General features: G+C 38.7%; 1 protein-coding gene across 2 annotated transcripts in view; it reads left to right on the top strand.

The window, feature by feature from the left end:
• Nucleotides 1-22,587, top strand: part of UNC80 (unc-80 homolog, NALCN channel complex subunit) — a 225,382-nt gene that overhangs the window by 124,059 nt on the left and 78,736 nt on the right. For both annotated transcript variants that reach the window (XM_032859910.1, XM_032859911.1), the window contains exons 29-31: nucleotides 5,019-5,219; nucleotides 12,051-12,158; nucleotides 13,984-14,122. In XM_032859910.1, coding sequence (XP_032715801.1) covers nucleotides 5,019-5,219; nucleotides 12,051-12,158; nucleotides 13,984-14,122 — 448 coding nt within the window. The remainder of the gene's footprint in view (nucleotides 1-5,018; nucleotides 5,220-12,050; nucleotides 12,159-13,983; nucleotides 14,123-22,587) is intronic.

Below are 22,587 nucleotides of genomic sequence, written 5' to 3'. Positions count from 1 at the left end.
AAGAAAGAAAGAAAGAAAGAAAGAAAGAAAGAAAGAAAGAAAGAAAGAAAGAAAGAAAAAGTAAGGAAGAAAGAAAGACCGACCATAGGCCTCTACTTCAGCTGAACCTCTGAATTCTCACAGGATTGGTATTCTCTTGGATCGTATTCAGTTTAAGCTTAACTAAAACCAAAGTTTCTTTGTTATGGATGGCTTTTAGGTCAATGTAAGTCAGGGAAAACCCTGAGGGATCAGGTCAGGTTGGTGACCAAGAGGGCCTAGGTACCACAGAAGAAGCATCACCATCAGTTTTCTACAGGTTACCATAAATGCTAAGAGCAAGGTCATGACGTCAGCCTTGTGTATGTGTAGATCTGATTGTAAACCAGAACATGGAGATCTTAAGACAACAAAGGCTACACCTCAAAGGGCTCTTCAGAGGTCATAGGCAGGAGGGGATTTCATGGAAACTTTGGGCATGGATTAGAGTTGAAGGTTTGGGCTGGGCATGAGGAAAGAATGAGAAAGTTAAGGAAGTATAACATCAGATCCACACCTAGCAGAGTACTGCCTGCACTGTTACCCATCTTAGGTATGTTCCTTACCATCTCCTCTCATTTTCACCTGACTTCCTGGTAGGGTCAGATAAGGGCTGGCTGGTACATGACCCTCTTCAGAGTTTACAGTGCTGTGTCTTCACAACTGGCTGACCCCCAGAACCTAATTTTGAGATTCTCTATTCGCTATTTTTAAAGTAAACTCTTTAGTGAAGTCCAACCTACTTCTTGAAAAGCATAGAAAACCTATGTATACAGCTCAAAAATTTTCACAAAGTGACGGTCTGTGTAACCACCAGCAGTTCAAGAACATTATCATACCTTAGAAGCCCTACACATGCCCTCTAATAGTCACTACCTTCTCCTAACAGTAACAACCATCCTAACTTCTAACATCATAGATTAGTTTTGTCTGTTTTTGAAATGCATATAATTGATATCTTATGTTATAGAGTGTGTTGTGTTATGATTTGTTTGGTTCATATAAGGGTAAATCCTCCAACCTTGTTCTTCCTCAAGGTGGCTTGGTTTTGGCCATATTCACTTCCATTTAAAGTCACCTGTCAATTTTCTTTTCCTTTTTTTTTTTTTTTTTTTTAGGGAGGGGGGGGGGGGGGGAGGGGGGGGGGGGGGGGGGGGGGGGCTCTTTTTTTTTTTTTTTTTTTTTTTTTGAGAGAGAGACTCTTAAGCAGGTTCCATACTTAGCCTGGAGCCAAGTGTAGGGTTCGATCTCATAACCCTGAGATAATGATCTGAGCCAAAATCCAGAGTTGGATGCTTAACTGACTGAGCCACCCAGGTGCCGTCACCTATCAGTTTCTATTAAAAAGCTTTTAAATCATATAATCATAATCATAATCATTTATAAAATCACATAAAGCCTCATATTGAATATAAGCATCATTTATATTGAGGAATTGAGATCTTTATTATATTGAATCTTCTAATTTATAAAGTGGTCTATCCCTCTATTAATTTATGTCCCACCGTTTAGATTTCCTTCAGTAATACTTTTTAGTTTTCCTTGAAGTATTTGTGTAAGCCAGTATTGTTTCTTTAAGTAGAAATCTTGATCTAAATGTTTCTTTGTAGGATGATTTTTATTATAAATTCAACATATGTAAGATGATTCAGACCATTCAGATTTTCTATTTCTTCTGGGAGCAGTTTGAGCAATTTATTTTTTTCCCCTAGGAATTTGTTAATTTAATCCAAATATTTATATTTATTAGCAAAAAGGTGTTTATAATGTTCTCTTAAAATCCTTTTGAATTCTGTAGGATCTACAATGATGTACCTTTATTATTTCCAGTGTTCGTGGGTTATATCTTTTCTTTCTTTCATTTTTTAAATCAGTCTTGCCACAAGTACCTCAGTTTTATTAACCAGAAAATCAGCTTTTGGTTTGTCATTCGGAGGATATTTGATTTCTGTTTTGTTAATTTCTATTACCTTTATTAATTCCTTCTACTTTCTTTGAGTTTAACATGTATTCTTTCCCTAATTTCTTGATATAGATACTATATCAAGATTTATATTATATATAAAACTATAGATGTTCCTTAGGAAATTTAGTTGTATCATGCACTTGATACATCCTATGTTCATTACCATTCAGTTACAATATTCTTTAATTTTCATTTTGATCATACATATTTAAAAATCCATGACTGCTAACTCCAATATATGAATCTATTATATTCTTTTAGTCTGTTCCTTAATATGCTTAGTGATTTCATTGACTATCAGGTGTGGTGGGTGAAAAATTGTAGAAGCACAATGATGGATACATGCCATTATACATTTGTCAAAACTCATAGAATGTACAGCACCAAGAGCTAACTCCAATGTAAACTAAGCACTTTGGATGATAGTGACATGTCGGTATAGATTCACTGATTATAATAAACGTACCACTCTGATGGAAGATGTTGATAATGAAGGTCACTGTGCATGTGTGGAGGCAAGTGGTGTTTGGGAGCTCTCTGTACAGACTGCTCAATTTTGCTGTAAACCTAAAACTGCTCTAAAACAAAGACTATTAATTAACCAAAGAAAACATGGGATTATAGAGGTTCCCAATGATGCTATCTCCCTCCAGAGAGGATTCACCCTATACTTTGGCAGACAGTAAAGATCACCACAGTCCTATCAAGGACGAAGTTGACTTGACTAGATGTATTGCTATCCAGCCCCCCACAGCCACCTCCCACCCTCCCAACACACACCTCCCAGTTGAAGCATTCCAAGGTTCCCAGTGAGAGTTTGGGTGTGCCCCCAGTCTTGATGGGTCAGAAACTCCAATTTTACTTCCTCATCACAGTGAAACTGCCAAAATCTCCATTCTGCTTGTCAGCTGGTTTCTGCTTGGCTGCTTACTCAATCAACAAATGCCTAGAAGGCAAGTGCCAAGTCTCATTTCTCCAAACTTCCCTTCTCTACTGTCCACTCAGTTCTTCCCATTGGCAATTCTGAACTCCAGTTTTGATCTTCCAGTTCTCATGAAATTGCCTAAAGCTTTGCCTGCCCCCTTGACTGCTTATGCCTGAAGGAGAAATGTGGCATGTACCCACACTGTGCTTACATCAGTCAACACCCTTTCCACATCTTGTCTTTCAGGTCCTGATTGCCTGGGTTAAATGCAATCTTATGAATTCAAATAAATATATTCAAATACGTATATTAATGTAGTTGTGTGTATGTTAAATTGCACACATTTATTAACTCATAGTTTCTATGGCTCAGGAATCCTGGCACAGTTTAGCTAGGCCCTCTGCTTCAGGCTCTCTCACAAGACACCAAAGTACTAGCTAGGACTGGGGTCTTATCTGAAAGCTTGACTGGGAAAGAATTTGCTTTCAAGCTCATGTGATTGTTGGTAGAATCTCAGTTACTCAAGAACTGTTAGACTGAGGGCCTCAATTTCTAGCTGGTTATTGGCCTGAGGCCACCCCTATTTCTTTGCTCCGTGAACCTTTCCAACGTGGCAAACCCAATAAAAGAGAGTCTGGTAACAAGAGAGAAGTCAGCATCTTATGCAATCTAATCACAGAAGTAACATCTCCTCACCTTTGCTGCATTCTGGTGGTTAGAAGTAAGTCACTAGGGCAGCCCATACTCAACAAGAGGTGGCTTCACAAAGTCATTAATACCAGAAGGTGGGATAATTGGGGAGCATCTTAGAACTCTACCTAAAAGACATTCTTGTGCATAATTTTAAAAATACAGATTTCTAGGTCACCTCCACCCCAGATATTGTACCAAATCAGAATCTTTGTAAACTAAAGTCTGATCATATGGTCATTTGTGTGCTTATTTGGTTTTGGTTATTGTTGCTAAGTTTTCTCAATATTTCTCTTTATCAGCCAGATATGAGAAAAGCAAGGGAAACCTTACAGTTCTTATATGTACCCTCCCTTACACCAGGAATATATATACAGGAATAGCAGGGATGTTCACTGAGTCTCAAGAGAGATCTGGATATTCTGCTCAGACAACACCTATTTTTTTTTTTAACTTTGAAGAGTGTGAGATATTGTTATCTGAGTTTGACAGAGTATAGAGTTGATCATTATTGTTATTTTTCTTTGCCTCAGAGTAAGCAGGTCTTCTTATTCTTGAGGAAATATGTGGCAGCCCTGTATAGTAGGTTTGATTGGCCTTGTCCACGTAGAATTACTTTATGTTCTCCATCCAGTATGGCACACAGTCTCTCACAGATTAGGTGTTGGGGTAGGAACTGGTTTCATGAAGGATGGATGCATTCAGAAGATTACTCTATGGATATTTAATTAGCCTTGTGGACACTAGAATACTATTGCCTTTTTCCGAGGGCAACTTCAGAAGTTACAAACTCAAAGGTCGTCATTCCTTATCTTAAAAGAACCATATACTTTAAAACAACTGAGTTCTTGAATCCCACTTGGGAAATCTAGGTGATGGGAGGATTTGAGCCAGATCAAGCCCCAAGAGCTAGAGTGGCTGAAAAGCTAGAGAAAAATTAATTTGTAGAGAGGGGACATGAAGCTCTATAGTCAGGTTCAGGCTCAGCTGAAGGTTATAGGCCAAGGTAGAAGATGCAGAAGTGTTTTCAATTCCACATGGGTTGGCTGGAGTTAAAGATATCCCAAGACCGTAAAAGGCCAGCCAAATCCTTTGGCAGAGAATTTCTCACCAGTCACTGCTCTTCTACCTGACTCCTTCCACAACACGCAAGCTGCAAAAATAAGGTGGTTTAAGTTTAGAATCTTCATTTGAAACTGTTGGGAAATCATAACGCTCCACTGTAATTGGTTTAAGTTTTTCGAGGTCACTTAACCTTTTCTTGTTTCAAAAATTTCCTTCTGTCAAGTGTGAATGGAGAGAGCCAAGAAGCCAAGTACATAAAGAGTTGTAACCCTTTGCTTTCCTGAGGGACTCAGTGACTCACCGTGGTGTCAACGCTGATGGCCTGGTTGAGTCTCGGGAACGTGTGTGTTCCAGGTCATGATCTTGCTGTGCAATCAGCAGAGCTTCATCTGCACCCACGTCGACTACTGCCACCCTCACTGTTACCTGCACCACAGCCGCTCCTGCGCCCGACTGGTCAGAGCCATCAAGCTGCTCTACGGAGACACCGTGGACTCCCTCCGGGAGAGTAACAGCAGCAGCAGTGTGGCTCTCCGGGGCAAGAAACAAAAAGAGGTGAGTGAACCATCAGCTGGTTATATGCCTCTGATAGGGAAGATGATGTCCCAGCAATCTTCTCTCTGGAAATACAAATTTCAGTCCATCGCAGGTGTATAAACCAGGTTACAGATCTGTGTGATTTTGAACAAAGGTAGAAGGCGAACAAAGTAAGACAGGTGCTTTATCTTTGTATCCATGAGCATATGTGGTATCTTTTCCCAGGTTTTGTTTTATTTCTGGGAATGAATATGCATTCATAGGGGTGTGGGTGATGAGTAGGTCATAGTGGTAGACAGAATAATGTCTCCCCAAGAGGTCTGTATTCTAATTTCTAGAACCTGTGAATAGGTTATCTTATGTGGCAAAGGGATTTTGCCTGAGGCAATAAGGTAGGAATCTTTGAAAGGGGAAATTACTCTGAATTATCCAAGTGGGATCATTGTCATTATGTAGGTCCTTATAAGTGAAAAATGAGGTATGAGTGTCAGAGTTAGAGAGGGAGATGGGACACAGAGGCAGAGGTTGGAGTGATCCAGGGCCATAAGCTGCGGAATGGGGCAGCCCCTAGAAGCTAGAAAGATGAAGAAATGGATGATTCCTTTGAGCCTCCAGAAGGAACCCAGCCCTGCCAATCCATTTGAGATCTGACCTCAAAAACCGTAAGATAATACATTTGTGTTATTTTGCACCACGAATTTTGCAGTAGTTTATTACAGCGGTAATAGGAAACTGACATGGTTTATCAGTTTCTTATTAAGGAATAAGTAATAAATGGCCCAATTGTTCACAGATAAATAATAGAGTAATCTAGGTCAAATCAGACCAAAGGAAATTCCTTAAAGAAACTCTTACATTTTCCAAGCCTTCAGCTGCTCTTTCTTGACAAGTACACTGAACAGCTGAGCTGGCAGGAGATGAAGACGGTAACCAGGGCTGCCGTGGTCCTGCCGGGAAAGACTTGGGTCACCCACCTGCCCCAGAATAGGCATGATAGCCAAGACGCCTGACCCCGTGCTGCTGGCTGCCCCTGCAGCTGCTCCTCACAAGTGGTTTTACAAAGAGATTTTGATATAATACCTATTCATTTCAGTGAGCATTCATTGTGCACCTGCTGTTGGTATTCTGGGAGAAGTAAAAAGTAAATAAGTAGAATTAGAGGATCCTTCCCCTAAGGAGTTTGCAAGCTGGGTTTGGTGGGGTGGAGGAAGGGTCATAAAATTCAAATCAAGCAACTGGAGAAGATGAGCAATAACAAAAAATACACAGTTGATTCATGCAGCAGTTTGTAATGTTTTAGCACTCACAAAGGAATTTTTTTTTAATTACAATACAGTTCATTGAAGAAATTTGGGGTAGTACAAGAGATCCTAAAGAAAAAAAAAACCTGTATTTCATGCATAAGTGTGCTGTTTGCACACTTATGAAAGATCCAGGATAGGATCTTTCAGTATTTTTTTTTCAAAGCATATAAGTAAGGCTGTAACACAGGTATGTATCACTGACAAAGTGCTTTTTGATTCTTACAAACTTTATGCAAGAGATACTGTACTGCTCATTTTACAAATGAAGAATTGGAGGCTCAGAAGGGTGGGACTGTCACAGTTCACATCTGTAACATACTTAGCTAGATTTTTATTTAGAAATATGGAATATCAAATCCAGAGCTTTTTTTTTTTTTAATCTCTATTAGAGTATCAGAGATACTCTATTGTATCTCATGGTATTCAGACTGCACATAATCTGCAGGAAAATCTTGGGAATAGATCAACGTGGGTAACTTCCTGAACTGTTAATGATGTCATAAAAAGAAACATATAGGTACATATATCCATGTGTGTATATATGTATACAGATATGTAGATATATTTTTATTTAAGTAAAAAGTCTCTTAGTTTTAGGAGAAAACCACGTATGTTGGAATTAATGTTCGTTGTTCACCATACATACTCTGAGATTTCTTACTGCTCCAACTATACTGTCACCTGTAATCCATATCCATTTTAGTCTTTATCCTGTGAGTGGTGGCGAGCTCTGAGAGTTTTAAGATCAATCTGCCTGCAAAATGGGGCCCCTTATCTCCCTGCTTCTCCTCTGCCACTTAATTATAAACTTCCGGGGAAGTCTTGCACACTGTTTCCTATGCGGTACCTGCCAGAGTTCCTCTCTTAGAGTGGAGGGACAGTAAGGATTGAACGGCCAGCCGAGTGGGCTGTCTAGTTTATGAGTGCCCTCTGTCCCTAGCCCACCAGGGATGCTGGCCGGAAGCAGCAGAAGAGGCTTGCCAACCTTAGGCATGCTTACAGTTTAGGAAGGCAAAGAGAAAGTAAAGCAAGAGTTAAGTGGCCTCTAATCTTAACATATTTAAATTAGTTATGCAGGTGAAGAGCTGAAAAAATGCATTGAGTCTGCTGCAATAAACATTTTATTTTCAAAATGCCAGCCTCCTGTGCAAGCTCTTTTTTGTTCTCTCATGATGTTTCCATTTCCTGGGCTGAATCTGTCACATAAATGAACAATGCCCACATTTCTAGGGCCAAACTGAAAATAGAGTAGGCAATAAATCAAGAATAAAAGCAGTGATTCTGATTAAAATTGAGCCTTATGAGCAATTGATATTTCATTCCTGTTTCCTTTTGAATTGGTTTTTATGGCAGAATATATTTGTGGCAGCTAGTACATTTTGTAACCCATGTAACTCTGATCAATCTGCTAATCTACATTTCAATGCTCAGAGACACACTGTACATCCTGTTAGTCTATTTTAGTGCACTTCCAAGCTTGAAGGGTTTTTATATACTATATATTACCTTCACCAAAATATTCTTTCATTTTTCCTTTATATATGTATCTTTTCCAATGCCATGTTCTAAACAGAGTAAATTTTCAGTTAGTGCTTCCTGATGAAAGAAAAGGAGTAGATAAAACAACTTTTATTTTCCTTTCACCCAAAAAGGTTAAAAGGGTACAAGGTAATATGTGCCTGAAAAAAAAGGGAACAGTGTCAGTAAATTCTGTGAAGCCAAAGCAAATGGCAAGGGGCCAGCTGATTTCCTACAGGACTAATGTTTTTTCCAAAGTTTTGGAAAACACTACTGTGAGACCAAAACCAGGCTGTAGATCTTGATTTCATCTGCTAGAATGTCTCCCCATTCAAATTCACATGTCAAAGATGTGTGAGGCCCAAAGGTCTAGGTTACCTCTGGGGAAATAATTAAACTTCTCTTGGCATGAAATATGTTTCCAGGAAGATCTCTTTCCCAGAGTGCTTGGTAAACTGACTCCAGTTTTCTCAATTTTATCCCTTTTTTTATTTTTTAAGATTTTATTATTTGAGAGAGAGCACACAAGAACATAAGCAGGGGAGGGACAGAGGGATAAGCAGACTCCCCACTAAGCAGGGAGCCCCAATGTGGGGGGCTCAATCCCAGGACCCAGAGATCATGACCTGAGCTGAAAGCAGACACTTAACCCACTGAGCCACCCAGGCACCCCCAGTTTTCTTGAATTTTAAAATACCATATTATTTCCACAATGCTTCCTCATTCATGGCATTTGTCTATTTTTATGCTTACCATGATTTTTCATTTGCTTGTTTGTTATCCATCTCTCTTAGTAAGATACGTTGTCCATGAGGGCAAACATCAAGGGAGTTTTGCTCCCCAGCAAATCCCCAAAGGTTAGCCCAGTTCCCGGCATTTGGTTAACTCATAAGAAACATTCTTGAATTATTAAATGAATAAATTAATTTTTTATTTAAAATAATTATTATGTCTCTCTGGTCAATAATCTTTTATTGCAAGAAACCCACTGAAACGTGTTCAAATAATTGGTATCTTCAAAGGACATAGCAGAATCTCATGAAACCAAGGACCAACCTAAAGAGCCAAATTCCAAAAGAATGGGAACCAAAGCTGCTGTCCCTATCAGAATCAGCCTAGTTTCTCACCTGTACTTCTTTCTGCATCTCCGTCTTCTTCCTCATCTCTGTCCCCTGACCAACAACTCCTGCTTTGTTCACCTTGTATGTGACCTGAAAATCTCTAGGTTGCATCATCATTTCTCAGTCCCAGCACCCATCACTACATGAATCAGACTCTGTGTCCCTTAATTCCATAGGACAGGAGTTTGGTGGACTCCATTCTTTCTCTTCGTGATCCAAACATCATTGGATAAAGCCCTGGTCAGTCAAAGGACTGGTTTTGGATTACAAATTTGATCAACAGTGGTCAGAATGAGGAGAGAAGTCACAGAGCCAAATATGGTGAATGTATGTCCAAGACATACAGAAAGAAGAAAATGTCAGTGGTCCAAGGTCTACACCAGACCACAACAAGCATGCCCCAGGATCCCTGCCACTTCCTGGGGCTGTGTAGCTGCCTCCCATTGGTAGATTGACTCAATAATGAATGCCATCCTCTATTGGTGATACATTCTGTCCTTTGGTCTTGGATTACTAGTCTTGGGTTTCTTTACATATCCCAGCTTGATGTGTAATTCCAACCAGCATAGGCAACTCATAGTCCAATGAAATTTCTTACTCTTCCATGAAACACTAGTAACAAAAGATACCTTCAGAACTAGCCTCCTCTTGCATCCAGGAATTAGTTCTCTTCTGGCCAAGTTTTACATCGAGTTATAGAAGCCAAAAAGCAACTGATATTAGGCTTGTCAGTCTGACTAGGGGTCACACCAGTAGAGGGACTTGAGGACTTTCACAGTGTATCCAAGTGCCAGTCACACAAGTATGCATCTTTGGTACCTATCTTTCAAGCCTCAACAAGTCACTCGAAGAATCACTAGCCCATCACCCTAGAGTGAAAGCCCTTCCCTTTCCTCTAACACAAGCATCCTAACGATGATGAGGCACCAGAACAAATCATGCATCCTAGGGAAGTATGCATGAATACCAAATATTTGATATCTGAGAAGCTTGACATATACTTTCTGTCCCTAGTAAATGAGATTAAACAGAATCCTACGTTCCCCAGAGTGTCAGAGGCAAACATGAATGTTCACCCTTTTTCTTCTAAGCTGGTATCTGCCTGATTAAAAAACCCATAATTTAACCAAGAGATATTGTTCAAAGGTAACCCTGAAAAAGATAAAATGTCCAGCCAGAGAAGAAAAGGTAAAATATTAACAAAATTGGAAATCATATTTTAAATCCTATTTTGAAAATCTTATCTAGTTACCTGGGGAAATATCATAAGATCCTAATAAAATGAGTTGTTTAAAATTGTGCACTACATATAGGACATCCTCACCATTGTGCTAAGACACACAAAATGAAAAAAAGACTGAAAGGAACAAAATAACAGCTATCACTGGTTAAGGATTATAGGGGTTTCTGTTTTTTTCTTCCAAGTTTTTCTGTGTTTTCCAGCATTCTGAAATTTGCACGTATAGTTTTATAAGTAGAATAAGAGAGATGCCTCTTTTAAAATACCTTGACTTTTTAAAAAGGATGTCAAATACACACCTACATTTATATGGAAAATTATTGCCATGTGATTTTATCTTATTTTATTTTATTTTATTTTGCCATGTGATTTTAGAACAGATTCCAAGTTATAAAACAGGCTTGGGTCTTGCTGTATATTGTTTATACATTCACAGAAAAAAAAATGCAATGCATCATTTGAGGGTTTATCTCCTCAAATGATATGTGTTCCCAAGTATGTGCCTCCACATTTTTATCTTTAGAAAACACAGTAAGAGCTCAGATTCTTTTTTTTTGAAGTAGATTCATTCTAAAAGTTCATTACATACCAGTCACTCACCAGATGCATTGTCTTGAGTCTTTTTGTCAGAGTTTTGAAAGACTTTCTTGGAACATTCGTGTACTTTTAGATTTGTCTTTTCTTTTCCAATATCTCCATCTATAACACTGTGAAGCCCTGTTCAAAATTCTTAAGGAGTTCCGTTTTTTCCTCAGCATTGAGGAAGAAAGTGTTTCATTGACACAGAACTGGAAAACCAAATGAGCATTTATTCTGTGTGGAAGGATGGATTCCCTCTTTGCACAGCCCACAGTGCACAACTAGGGGAATCAAGACTCCGGATAAATAAACAACAGCCTGTCACCATTAGGACCGATCATTCTCATGCTCTGTCCCCTCCATCCCTTGGCATTTAGGGAGTTGGAGGAAGAAAGCCATCTCCTCCGTGCTTATACAGAAGTCAGTTTTATTCTGGACCCTGGTTCAGGAAACAATCTGAAAAAAGAGCTACTGCCTCCTGTAGACCCGTGTGGTTTTGTTTTTTGTTTTTTGATGATTTGGGCTTTTTTAAGGAAACCATTTTACCTTACAACTCGGGCCTAGATAGTAAGTGCTCTGAACCTGTACTTTCTTGATGAGTCTTTTATTTTTTACTTCCTACCATTCTTTTAGCAAATATATTCTTTCTACTATGACCAAATGCCAATGTGTATCATCCAATCCTGTAAAGGGGCTATGAGAGTGGGTTTTAACTGACTTAATTTTTAAAAAGATGTGTGTTTTTAACAGCTTCATGGAATATAACTTGCTCTGAAATGGAAATCAAAAGGTCCTCGTCCTTTTTGACTTCTGCTCACAGCCAGCTTTGTAACTTGGTCAAGGTATTCCACTTCTTTGGACATGTTTCCATCATGGTAAAAGAGGAGTTCGTAGCCAAAGATCGCTGAGCTCCCTTTCATTCCAAAATTAATTGTTTTTACCACTTTCGGAAGGTATGGGCCTACAAGGCCTACATCGTCCCTCCCATTAAATGAAGACAGTTGTTTGGAAAATTTGGGGGGAAACAGTGTTGCTGGCTTTCAAGAGAAGGCAACACTCTTTGTCACCTATCTTATGTTCTTTGCAGTGTTCAGAGAAGTCATGCCTGCGGACACCTTCTCTGAAGAAGAGAGTTTCAGAGGCCAACCTGGAAGGGAAGAAGGACTCGGGAATGCTAAAATACATCAGACTGCAGGTACTGACAGCTGGATCAGAAACATTCATGGAGCTGTAATCAGGAGGGGGCACCAGATAGCCTATTTATAATGCTCGAGACATCCAGTGCCACTCAGCACAGTTAGCATGAAGACCCCTTTAATTTGTGGGAAAGAATGCCACCAAGGGTGCAAACCAAAAAATCCCCTTCTTGTTAGCCAGCCAGCTTCCACAGAGACATGGCTGGAACCATGCCTCCTCCCACTCTCCCAATTCCATGGAGCCAACCCCCACCAGCACGTGGTGGTGATGCTCACCACTCTTAGAATGTGACTTTCTGAGTTCAAATCCCACAGCTCCCGCTCTGGCTCTAGGACCTTGGATAAGTCACTTAATTTCTCTTGGTCTTAGCTGCCTCATACATAAATAAGGTGGAGATTATAACACTAGGCCCATTTCAAAGGATTATTGCATGGATTAAAAGAGATAGTACACTTATCTTCTTTAATTTCCTGGTTGACCCATTCATTCTTTAGTAGGATGCTCTTTAGCCTCCATGTTTTTGAGTTCTTTCCAATGTAGCTGAGTTATGGACACTGGGGAGGGTATGTGCTATGGTGAGTGCTGTGAATTGTGTAAGACTGATGATTCACAGACCTGTACCCCTGAAGCAAATAATATATTATATGTTAATTTTTTTAAAAAAGAGAGAGATAATACACTTATCTTCTTATCCAGTGCAAGACACATTGTTACATTGTTATTACAACCTAAGATCTAAATCATTACACACATTCCCCAAGGTGGGAGAGGGGGTGCCTGTGAAAAATAACTTGTTTTTCTGGAAAGTTTTTTTCTCTTTAAAGATTTATTTCTCTGTTTTAGAGAGAGAGAGAGACAGCAAGAGCAGGAGGGGCACAGGGAAAGAATTGCAAGCAGACTCCACACTGAGCACGGAGCCTGATGTGGGGCTCCATCTCACGACTACGAGATCATGACCTGAGCTAAAACCAAGAGTCTGTTACTTAACCAACTGTGCCACCCTGGTGCCCCTTCTGGAAAGTTTTCAAAATGGTTAAAGACCTAGACTGTCCACAACTTACACTGATCACCTGAATTATCTGAAATAATGGGGGCACCTGCGTGACTCAGTGGTTGAGCATCTGACTTTTGGTTGTGGCTCAGGTTAAGATCTCAGGGTCATGTGATTAAGTGCTGCCTCAATCTCTGTGCTCAGTGGCTAGTCTGCTTGCAATTCTTTCTCTCTCCTTCTCCCCTTTCCCTGCTCACGCTCGAGCTCTCACTCTAAAATAAGTAAATAAAATTTTTAAAAAATAAATTATCTGAAATAAATAGGTTAAATAGGATTTTTGTGGCATAATCTAGGGCAATAACCACAATATACAATGTTTCAAAGGGACAATGTCATCCAGGTTTACTGGCTTAGAAAACTAACTCTCTGAATGGAACTCCCTTCTAAATTAGAAGCTGCTCACTGATTGCCATGGACCATCAGCTCCTAACAGAAAGGAAAACAGGACGCTTTAAAAGTCTACTAACACAAAGATATACTGGCTGGAGTCTTTCTTTTCTCTTAGAGCTTATTCTACAGTTTATTCCTTAGATAGCTGCAAGATATTTTTTGTGGTGAAAGCATGATAAAATTAGTTTCTTTCATAGTTTCACATCGACAAATAAGATGTGAAGTTTATCATACACCATGCCAATAAATATGCCATCATTTTAGAAAGTATTTTAAGGTCATTTAAGAAAAGCAGGGAAGGGAAGTGGTACTTGGGTTTCACAAGGAGTATAGTAATCAGTGGCTTCCATGACTTTAAGATGTGATTTCCGTCTTTTCCCAGGTGATGAGCCTGTCACCTGCTCCTTTATCTCTGCTAATCAAGGCAGCACCAATTCTGACAGAAGAGATGTATGGAGACATCCAGCCAGCTGCCTGGGAACTCCTGCTCAGCATGGATGAGCACATGGCTGGAGCAGCAGGTAAGAAAAGATTACCCATGACCCTGGTCTCCCCCAATCCCAGTGTTTACGAAAGAAGTGTATCCATTCCCTTTCACCGCGAGGTCAGATCAACAGCAATTGCTAGAACCTTAGAGCCTTACACTCTAGGGAGGGAGGCTGAAGTGCTAAGCACACCCTTTACTTTTTACCCCATACTCTGCACAAAAGAGCATGTCTCTCGGAGGCCATTGCCAAATTATTAAAAAAAAAAATTATTTTTCCCAGAACATACATTTTCACTACATTTCACAAAAGAGAAATTCTTTTTGTGTGTTATGATTTCCCAGATTTACCATGAACCACCATCATTAACTGTATTAAATCGTATACAAGTAATGTTTTATGTCCAAATTACAAGTAAAGTTTTATGTCCAAATTACAATGTCAAAACAAATCTGTTGCAATTTAGGTGACTTATCCAAAGCCACATAGCTAGTAAAAGGTACATGCAAAATGTGGGTTCTTCACCTTTTTCCACTTCTTGTATGTACTCTTAGTCATATGGAGTTGTTTTAATTGCAAAAATGTATGTAGTAGAAATTCAAACATTATAGAAGTGTATGAAGCTTAAAGTATTTTCTCTTCCCATGACTCTCAGTCACTCTCAGTGACAATTTTTAAGTTTTTCAGGAATCTTTCTAGGATTTTATATATATATATATATATACACACACACACACACACACACACACACACACATATGTGTATATATATATATGCCTAAGTACCAGTGTATGTGTTGTTTCCTTTTTCACACAAATAGGACATACCATAAAGACTTTTGAACTTTGCAGTTTTTCTTTATATCTAGAAGATTTTTTTTAAGAGCTTATGTGAAGAAAAATCTATCCAAACCAGGCAGCACCAAACTAGAAGTGCTTCAAAGCACTCCGCTAACAGGAGCTCAGGGAGAGGCTTTTGTAGAAAAAGGACAGAAGCAGAGTAAGGCACCTATTGACCGGCTATAGCTAAAAGCCTGGTTGACTGTTTGTGATTGGTTGTCCTTAGCACTATGATTTGTACCCTGAGGCATTTCCAGGCTTAGATTTTTTTACCTTACATAGGTCACCACAGGATTAGAGCCACATCAAGCCAATGGTCTCCTTATTTAATTAATTTAACAATTACCCCGTTTTGGTCATCCTCTCATACGTGAGAGATCATCCAAAAATTTGGTATTAGTGCCACTCTCAGGTATGATTTATGTTGCTTTTGTCTCATTGTGAAACTCATGGGTTATGATGTCACATCCATAAAACAATTGGGTTTTTTTTGTTCATCTCGTTGTCCATCTTCTTTCTGCTTCTCTAAGCACAGTGTGACCATGTAATGTATGATTGATGGTTGAGAACATGCATTTAAGATGATTGAGAGAACACAATGCACCAGGGAGACTACAATGACAACTATTAGGAATTAATGCCAAGAGACTGAAGGATGCTTCTCAGCCAGAGTCCCATGAACCAAACCAGCTGTCATCAAATATAGCAAAGAATATACCGGTTCTATCCAGGAAGCTTATTTGTTAATTTCTTATATTTGGTACAATACCAGAGGTTTTGATCTAGGTGCCACAAGGCGTATTTTATTATCACACAGCAGATTCTGTGCTCAGTTGAGAAGTAAAGCAATTCTACTATCTAAAACCAATTAGCAAGGAAATATAGAGATTTTGTTGTACAACTAGGGCCTTAGCAGTAGATCCAGCCATAGTTGCCAGGGTTAAGGAGCACTGTCTCCCCTGCTCATTAACAAAGAGAAAAGCAAATAGCAAAAAGGCAACAAGAATGAAGATTTAATATTGGAGATGGTGCTCTTGCTCTGTGACCTTGGGAGAACTGTCCCCAAGATGCCATCTGCATCTGAGGAGGAACCTCCCTAGTCAATTTTAATTTTAGATCTCCAGATGGTGTGCACTTCCAAGAGTTCAGAGGACCTCTTTCTAATGAGGGAGGTAGACCTACCATTTAAGTCCCTGAAGTTTGGCTGCCATCTGGGTAGTAAGGAGGAGTTGGTATTATCCCTTCCAAGAATGTTCAAGGGCAGTCTTTGTTCTTAGTGATTCCAAATCAGAAGGTGGGAAATATTAGTTTGGTGAGTTGTAACCAGATATTTGAGGAACTAGAAGAATTCAAGATCCAATTGGGTGTACAGATAAATAACAAAATGTCAAAAATGATGAACAGGACTAGAATTTGATATCCACAAGTATTACAATTTTTTACTGAAACACATTTTTTTTTCTCTCACTCACTCACACTCATTTTGATCAAAGATAATTATAGGAAGGCTGATTTGTTTGCAAAAATAAGTCTAGTCTCATTAAACAGGCCTGATTATTTATATAAATACAGTAGGAATAGTGATTGATTCTATAGGCATTTTTCAAATCTGTTTTGCTGAAGCTTTTTATAAGGAATCTTAGACTGAACTTTTTAAAAACCTCTCCAGGCAAAGAAACCAAGTGAAGAACTCACCATCAGATTTCACCTAAAATATGTATAGATTTGGCTGAATTCTTCTTTTCTTGAGGTCCCCAGGATATCTTGACTTTCTTGGGCCTGCCAGGAAATGGCCTTCCTTAGTCACCTGATAAGACTGCTGGGAATCCTGTAAGCAAAATACCAGACCAGTTTTTCCAATGCGTTTTTGTTGGCTCCATAAAGTCAACCTTAGTCCCTTCAAACAGTCTGGTCATATCTGATTTTATGCATCTTCTCAAATAGAACATTCCAGTCAAAGCCTTGGTAATAAAACCAATGTTTCCAGTTTTCCCCTGTTATTCAAAAACAGGTTCTTATTGAACTTATGCAAATAACTATATTGCATGAAAATAAGAATACTCATTGAATTTCTGAATTCTGGAGGAATCAGGTAAGAAGAAAAAGTAAATGTTTCCATTTTATTTATAGTGATATGCTTTGTAAAATTACTGTAAATCATAGATAGCTTAAGAGAAAAGAGAAAAAAACATTCCCGTAAATCTTGAAAAATAAAACATTAAGGAACCAGCAATGTTTCAAAGAAAAAGGGTTAAAAAAAATTATAATCACCTTCATCAGTCCACTCAATCTCATATCATTAATTCTTATTCTATTTGAGTCATTTTTTCCATTTCCTGGAAATTCTTAACCAGTTTAATTTTATGACATTACCATGAATCTTTCTGAAGATGAAGCACTTTATAAAAGCATCAGAGTAAAACAGTAACTGTCTGTAAATAGAAAGACCTTTAGAAAAGGAGCCATGATTAAAGATCTGATGAAAGTTCATTATAAAGAAACATAGTTATATCTGTGGTACACAGTAATTTAGGATAATAATTGGATGAGAGTATTGACAACTTTCTAGAAACTTGGAACCATTTCTGGAATACCCATATTAATAATATATTTCCATACACCTATAACTTCAGAAGTTTATTGTCAATTCTCACTTGACAGTGCTCCCACATAATTTAACATAATCAAATAAGCCTAGTTTAACATATCTCTTACAGGGTGAGAGACAAATTCTTTGAGGATTTCTAGGGACCCTCTGGGAAAACTCAGTTACTTTGAAATCAAAGAAACTTCATTTAGAATTCAATTTTGGGAAGTTGCCAAAATGTCAAAAGATTTGAACATTTGAGTAAATAGGATCTCAGATCACTATGAAATAATTCTTAATTACCTAATTAACTAAAGCCATAATAGATTTTAAAGGCAAATATAGGGGCACCTGGGTGGCTCCATGGATTAAGTGTCTGACTTGATTTTAGCTCAGGTCTTGATCTCAGCGTTCTGAGATGCAGCCCCATGTGGGGCTCTGCACTGGGCAGGGAGCCTATTTAAGATTCCCTCACTCCCTCTCCCCACCCAAGTTCCATTCTCTCTTAAAAAAAAAAATGGGTTTTCTTAAGTGATCAAATACCCTGATAAAGACAACGTGAAGCACAGTAAATTATTTTGGTAAGACACAAAACATTTGCTTTCCAGGTAGATTACCCAAAAGGTTGAAAAATACTTTTCACAATCTTTTATGAAAAGCAGACCGATAGTCAAAGAAAAGTTTGGTTTTTCAGCCGAGACAAAACCAAATTCTAACTTTTTTACCAGTGTGTTTTTAATATTAAAACTCATTATTTAAAAACTTAAATATATCTGTTCCAGCTTTAGTCAGCATAACCACATGTAAAATTTACTTTCCTAGATTCCTGTTCTACAAATTTTCTATAATTATTTTCATGACCATTAAGATTTTGTTCTACGTTTTTTTTTTTTTAAATCTTCCTCAATCTGGAACAAATGGTCATTTTACTTTATTTACCTATTTTTCATCCTTATTATTTCTAAGTAGTTATAATTACATGTATTGATTAGGGTTCTTAACCCTTAGAATCCTTTATTCCTAGTGGTAACTAAGAAGTAAGTAATTGTGGACTATTATAGTAGCATTCTGCCGATTGACAAATTTATTAATACATTTCACAATTTCTAGAAGTATATTCTTCTTCATAGTAAATCTTACATCTACTTAATTCTTAACTATTATGTTTACACATGAAAATTTCTTAAGACATTGAACAGCTAATCACTTTAAGTTATCTTTCTTGCTGATAAATCCTACAACAGCAACAATGTGAGTTCCTTTGACTTTTAGTAAACCTATTAGAATAAGAGTATTATATTTAATGCTGATAACTTTAAAGATAGTATTGTTTTAATTAAATCAACAAACTTAAACTAGTTTTTCTTTTTTCTGTTTTTTTTTTTTAAGATTTTATTTATTTATTTGACAGAAATCACAAGAGGGCAGAAAGGCAGGCAGAGAGAGAGAGAGAGAGAGAGAGGAGGAAGCAGGCTCCCTGCTGAGCAGAGAGCCCAATGCGGGGCATGATCCCAGGACTCTGGGATCATGACCTGAGCCGGAGGCAGATGCTTTAACCCACTGAAGCACAAGGTGCCCTTAATCTAGTTTTTCTTTATCAAAGATTATTCTAGATCACATTGGTGTAGGAAAGACATTTGTGTTCAAAGCCAATGGCCAAGGAAGAATTCTTGAGACGTCTTTGTTGCAAAAAGATGGTTTTATTAAAGCAAGGGATAGGACCCAAGGGCAAAAGAGCTGCGCTGGGGTCATGAGGAGTGGCCCATTATATACTTTCCCGATAAGAATTATCTCCCTAATAAGTCAATCAGAGAAAGACAATTATCATATGATCTCCCTGATATGAAGAATTTGAGAAGCAATGTGGGGGGTTTGATGGGTAGGGAAGGAAAAAATGAAACAAGATGGGATTGGGAGGGAGACAAACCCTGAGACTCACAAAACAAACTGAGGGTTGCTGAGGGAAGGGGGAGGTATGGAGAGGGTGGCTGAGTTATGGACATTTGGGAGGGTATGTGCTATGGTGAGTGCTGTGAAGTGTGTAAACCTGGTGATTCACAGACCTGTATCCCTGGGGCTAATAATACATTATATGTTAATAAAAAATTTAAAAATTAAAAAAAAAAAAGAATTACTTCCCTGAAGTTTGCATTTCAAGAGATGGCCCTGGGTTCCTGGGGGAAACCAGATACAACATTTACATCTCAAAGGCACAGAGAGAGGATATAAATTTCTTCAAGAAGGCTTTTTGTTTCCTAAATCCACATTTTTTACAATATCTGAAAGCCTTTTCAAATGAATAGGGATTTGGAGATTGGTAAAAAGGATAGTTGGGCTTTGAATTGTTTCTAAGTCTACATTTCTGTTTTTGTAAAGACTCGATTTGTTAGACAAGTGCACTTGGTAATTCTTCAAAGAACCGGGATGTAATTTAAATGTCAAGATGCTTACCCAGCCATCTAACTACATTATCCTCAAATCGCTTCTTTATATCCTGGAGAAGATCTTCAACTAAGATGGAAATCAAAAGATTCCTAAATTCTAGACTTACAGTTGTTTCTTTGGAATGTTTTAGTAAATCCTTCCTCAATGGCTTCAGAATGTTTTACTTTCCCTCTGGGCACACAGTTTCATTTTGACTTAGGAGAGAAGGCATTAAAAACAAAAGTTCCTATCAGGCTCTGAATATCAGTTTCCAATTTGGCCAACTTCTAACCATAGAGCTACTTTAAAAAAAATCTTTTTGAGTAACTTGTCAGGTTTCATCTAGGACAAACAGTAAATATTTCTGGCAGTATTGAGCAATTCCATGGACACATGAGGGGGCAAAGATGATGCAAAAGATTATTTCCCTCCCAACAACGAGTATAGTGAGTGCCTGTCTGAGACAGCTTTCTCTCTAGGGCACTTCATAAACGGATAAGCTTCTCTAAAAATGGTTGAAAGTTATCCACAGTGGCCACTGTCATTCAAGATTACCTTTGGTAAAGTAAACCTACTTGTTCAGCCTTAAAACAAAATTTTTTCACCTGAGGCTTCATACTGGACCAGTCTGGTTTAGGTTAGACCCAATGTGACTCCAGACCCAGCTAAATTTCTAAATCTGAATCAGTCCTCAGAAGTCACTTTGACTCAGTCTAATTCTGACCAGTTTTCAGACCCAGTATGGAAAAAGAAATGCCAGGGTGGGTGGGTTGCTTAGTCGGTTTTATTCCTAATTTCAGCTCAGGTCATGATCTCAGGACACAGAAGTCAAGGTCCGTGTTGGGCTTCACACCCAGCTTAAGATTCTCTCTCTCTCTTCCTCTGCTTCCCCCCCACTGCCCCCCCCCCCACGCTCCTACTCCTCTCTCTCTGTCTCTCTCTCTCTGTCTCTCAGAAAAAAAGAAGTTAAAGTTTGCAATGTCACAGGCTCCACAGGCACCCATGCCTGGTTGTTAATTGCCCCAGGGGCCATCAGCGTCTCCTTCAGTTCCCTCTTCTAACACTAGAACTGTTAAAAGATAAACTAGGGTATACTAAACATCTGCAGAGCTTATTTGAGCAAAAATCAATTAAAATTGGGTAGCCCCAAATGAGAAGTGGTGAGAAGCATTCCCTAGGAGACCATTTTTTAGCATTAGCTAAAAAATTCACCTCATTCTTTTTAATGCCCACCAAATATTTTGTTGAATGGTCATAAGAATTAACCTAGACTACTAATGGAAATTTTGGGGTATTTCAGCTTTTTATACTACATTACAACAAATGTCTTTGTAAAATATTTTTGTTTGCATTAAAGCTTGGATTTTTCTTCTCTACCACATGTTTCTGAGAGAGCATCAGGGAAGGGCACACTCTCAAATAAGAGATAGTCGTGGAAACTTCCATGGAAGATATGAACAAATAGATTGGGCTTTAAAGAAAGCTAGAAGAAAGAGGATGGCATGTGCAAAGCCTCATGGGGTGTGGAAATGCATGGGGCTTATTTGGAAAGCCTGAGGAGGAATTGAGACTGGGATGGCTTTTGTAGAGGGGTCTCCTCCAGTCCATGGGATTAGACAAGTGAGTGGGACTTAGATTGTAACAGCCCTTGAATGAAACTCATAGGAGTATGGACTTTCCACTGAACTGCAGGAAACCATTCATGGGTTCTAGAAAAAAAGAGTAGTATTGTATATAGAGTATGTATTGAATATGGCAGCAACAAGTAAAGCAGTTTGGTTTCAGATGATTAGAAGATGAATCTTTGGTGTCATGACATTAAAGCTAATGAGAAAAGGGCAAAGGTAGAGATAACCTTGGGGAAAAATCTGCTCTTTGAGGCAGCTGAAGCTGTGACATCGATGGGATTTCTGGGGGGAGAACCTGTGGAATAAAGAGCAGAAAGTTGGGTACTAAGCCACTGGCCTTCTGTATCTTCAGAGGACAGGAAGAGCAGTGCCCAGCAGCAAACCCTGGAAAATGACCAGAAAAGTAGGAGAACTCAACCTCAAACTGTGCAAGCAAAGGATAGCTCTTCAGGGAGATGGTCATGAAAATGTTAAAAACTGAAAGGAAACAAATGCTGTAAAAAGTACCAGTGGATCTGCTAATTAGTCAGCATTACCAGAAAACTGCTTCAGGACAGGGATTGAAGCAGATAGAACCCCAGCTTGCAATGATGTAAAGAGAGACCATGGCGAATAAAAATTGAGACAGAGTAGAGCACATTTTAAAGAAAAGTAAAGAAAGGAGAAAGAGTAGAAATTTAAAAAACTAGTAGGATAAAGAAAAGGATTATCAAGCACTAATTGTCACAAGAACTAACATTTCTTATAGAACCATAGCACACACGTGGTCTTACTTGACCCTCGTAATAACCACTTTATATGTGAGCAAATGGCAACTCAGAGGGTTGAAGGGACTTATCTGAGTGTACACAGATCAGAAGCAGCAGGGCCAGGACACCAGACCCAGGCCTTCTGACTGCACACATAGATGTCCCTCCCATATGTCACATTGCCTCCAGAAAATAAGACAGGCGTTAGAAGCTTCTCGTACTCTTCACGTCACAGAGCTCTTTCTCATGCATTATTGTACCTTATTCTAACAAC

Source organism: Lontra canadensis, unplaced genomic scaffold, assembly GCF_010015895.1.
Source record: "Lontra canadensis isolate GAN:19392208 unplaced genomic scaffold, GSC_riverotter_1.0 scaffold18, whole genome shotgun sequence".
Classification (NCBI taxonomy): Eukaryota; Metazoa; Chordata; class Mammalia; order Carnivora; family Mustelidae; genus Lontra; species Lontra canadensis.
The sequence above is the reverse complement of the archived record's forward strand: the minus strand, read 5'-3'. Positions and strand labels throughout refer to the sequence as shown.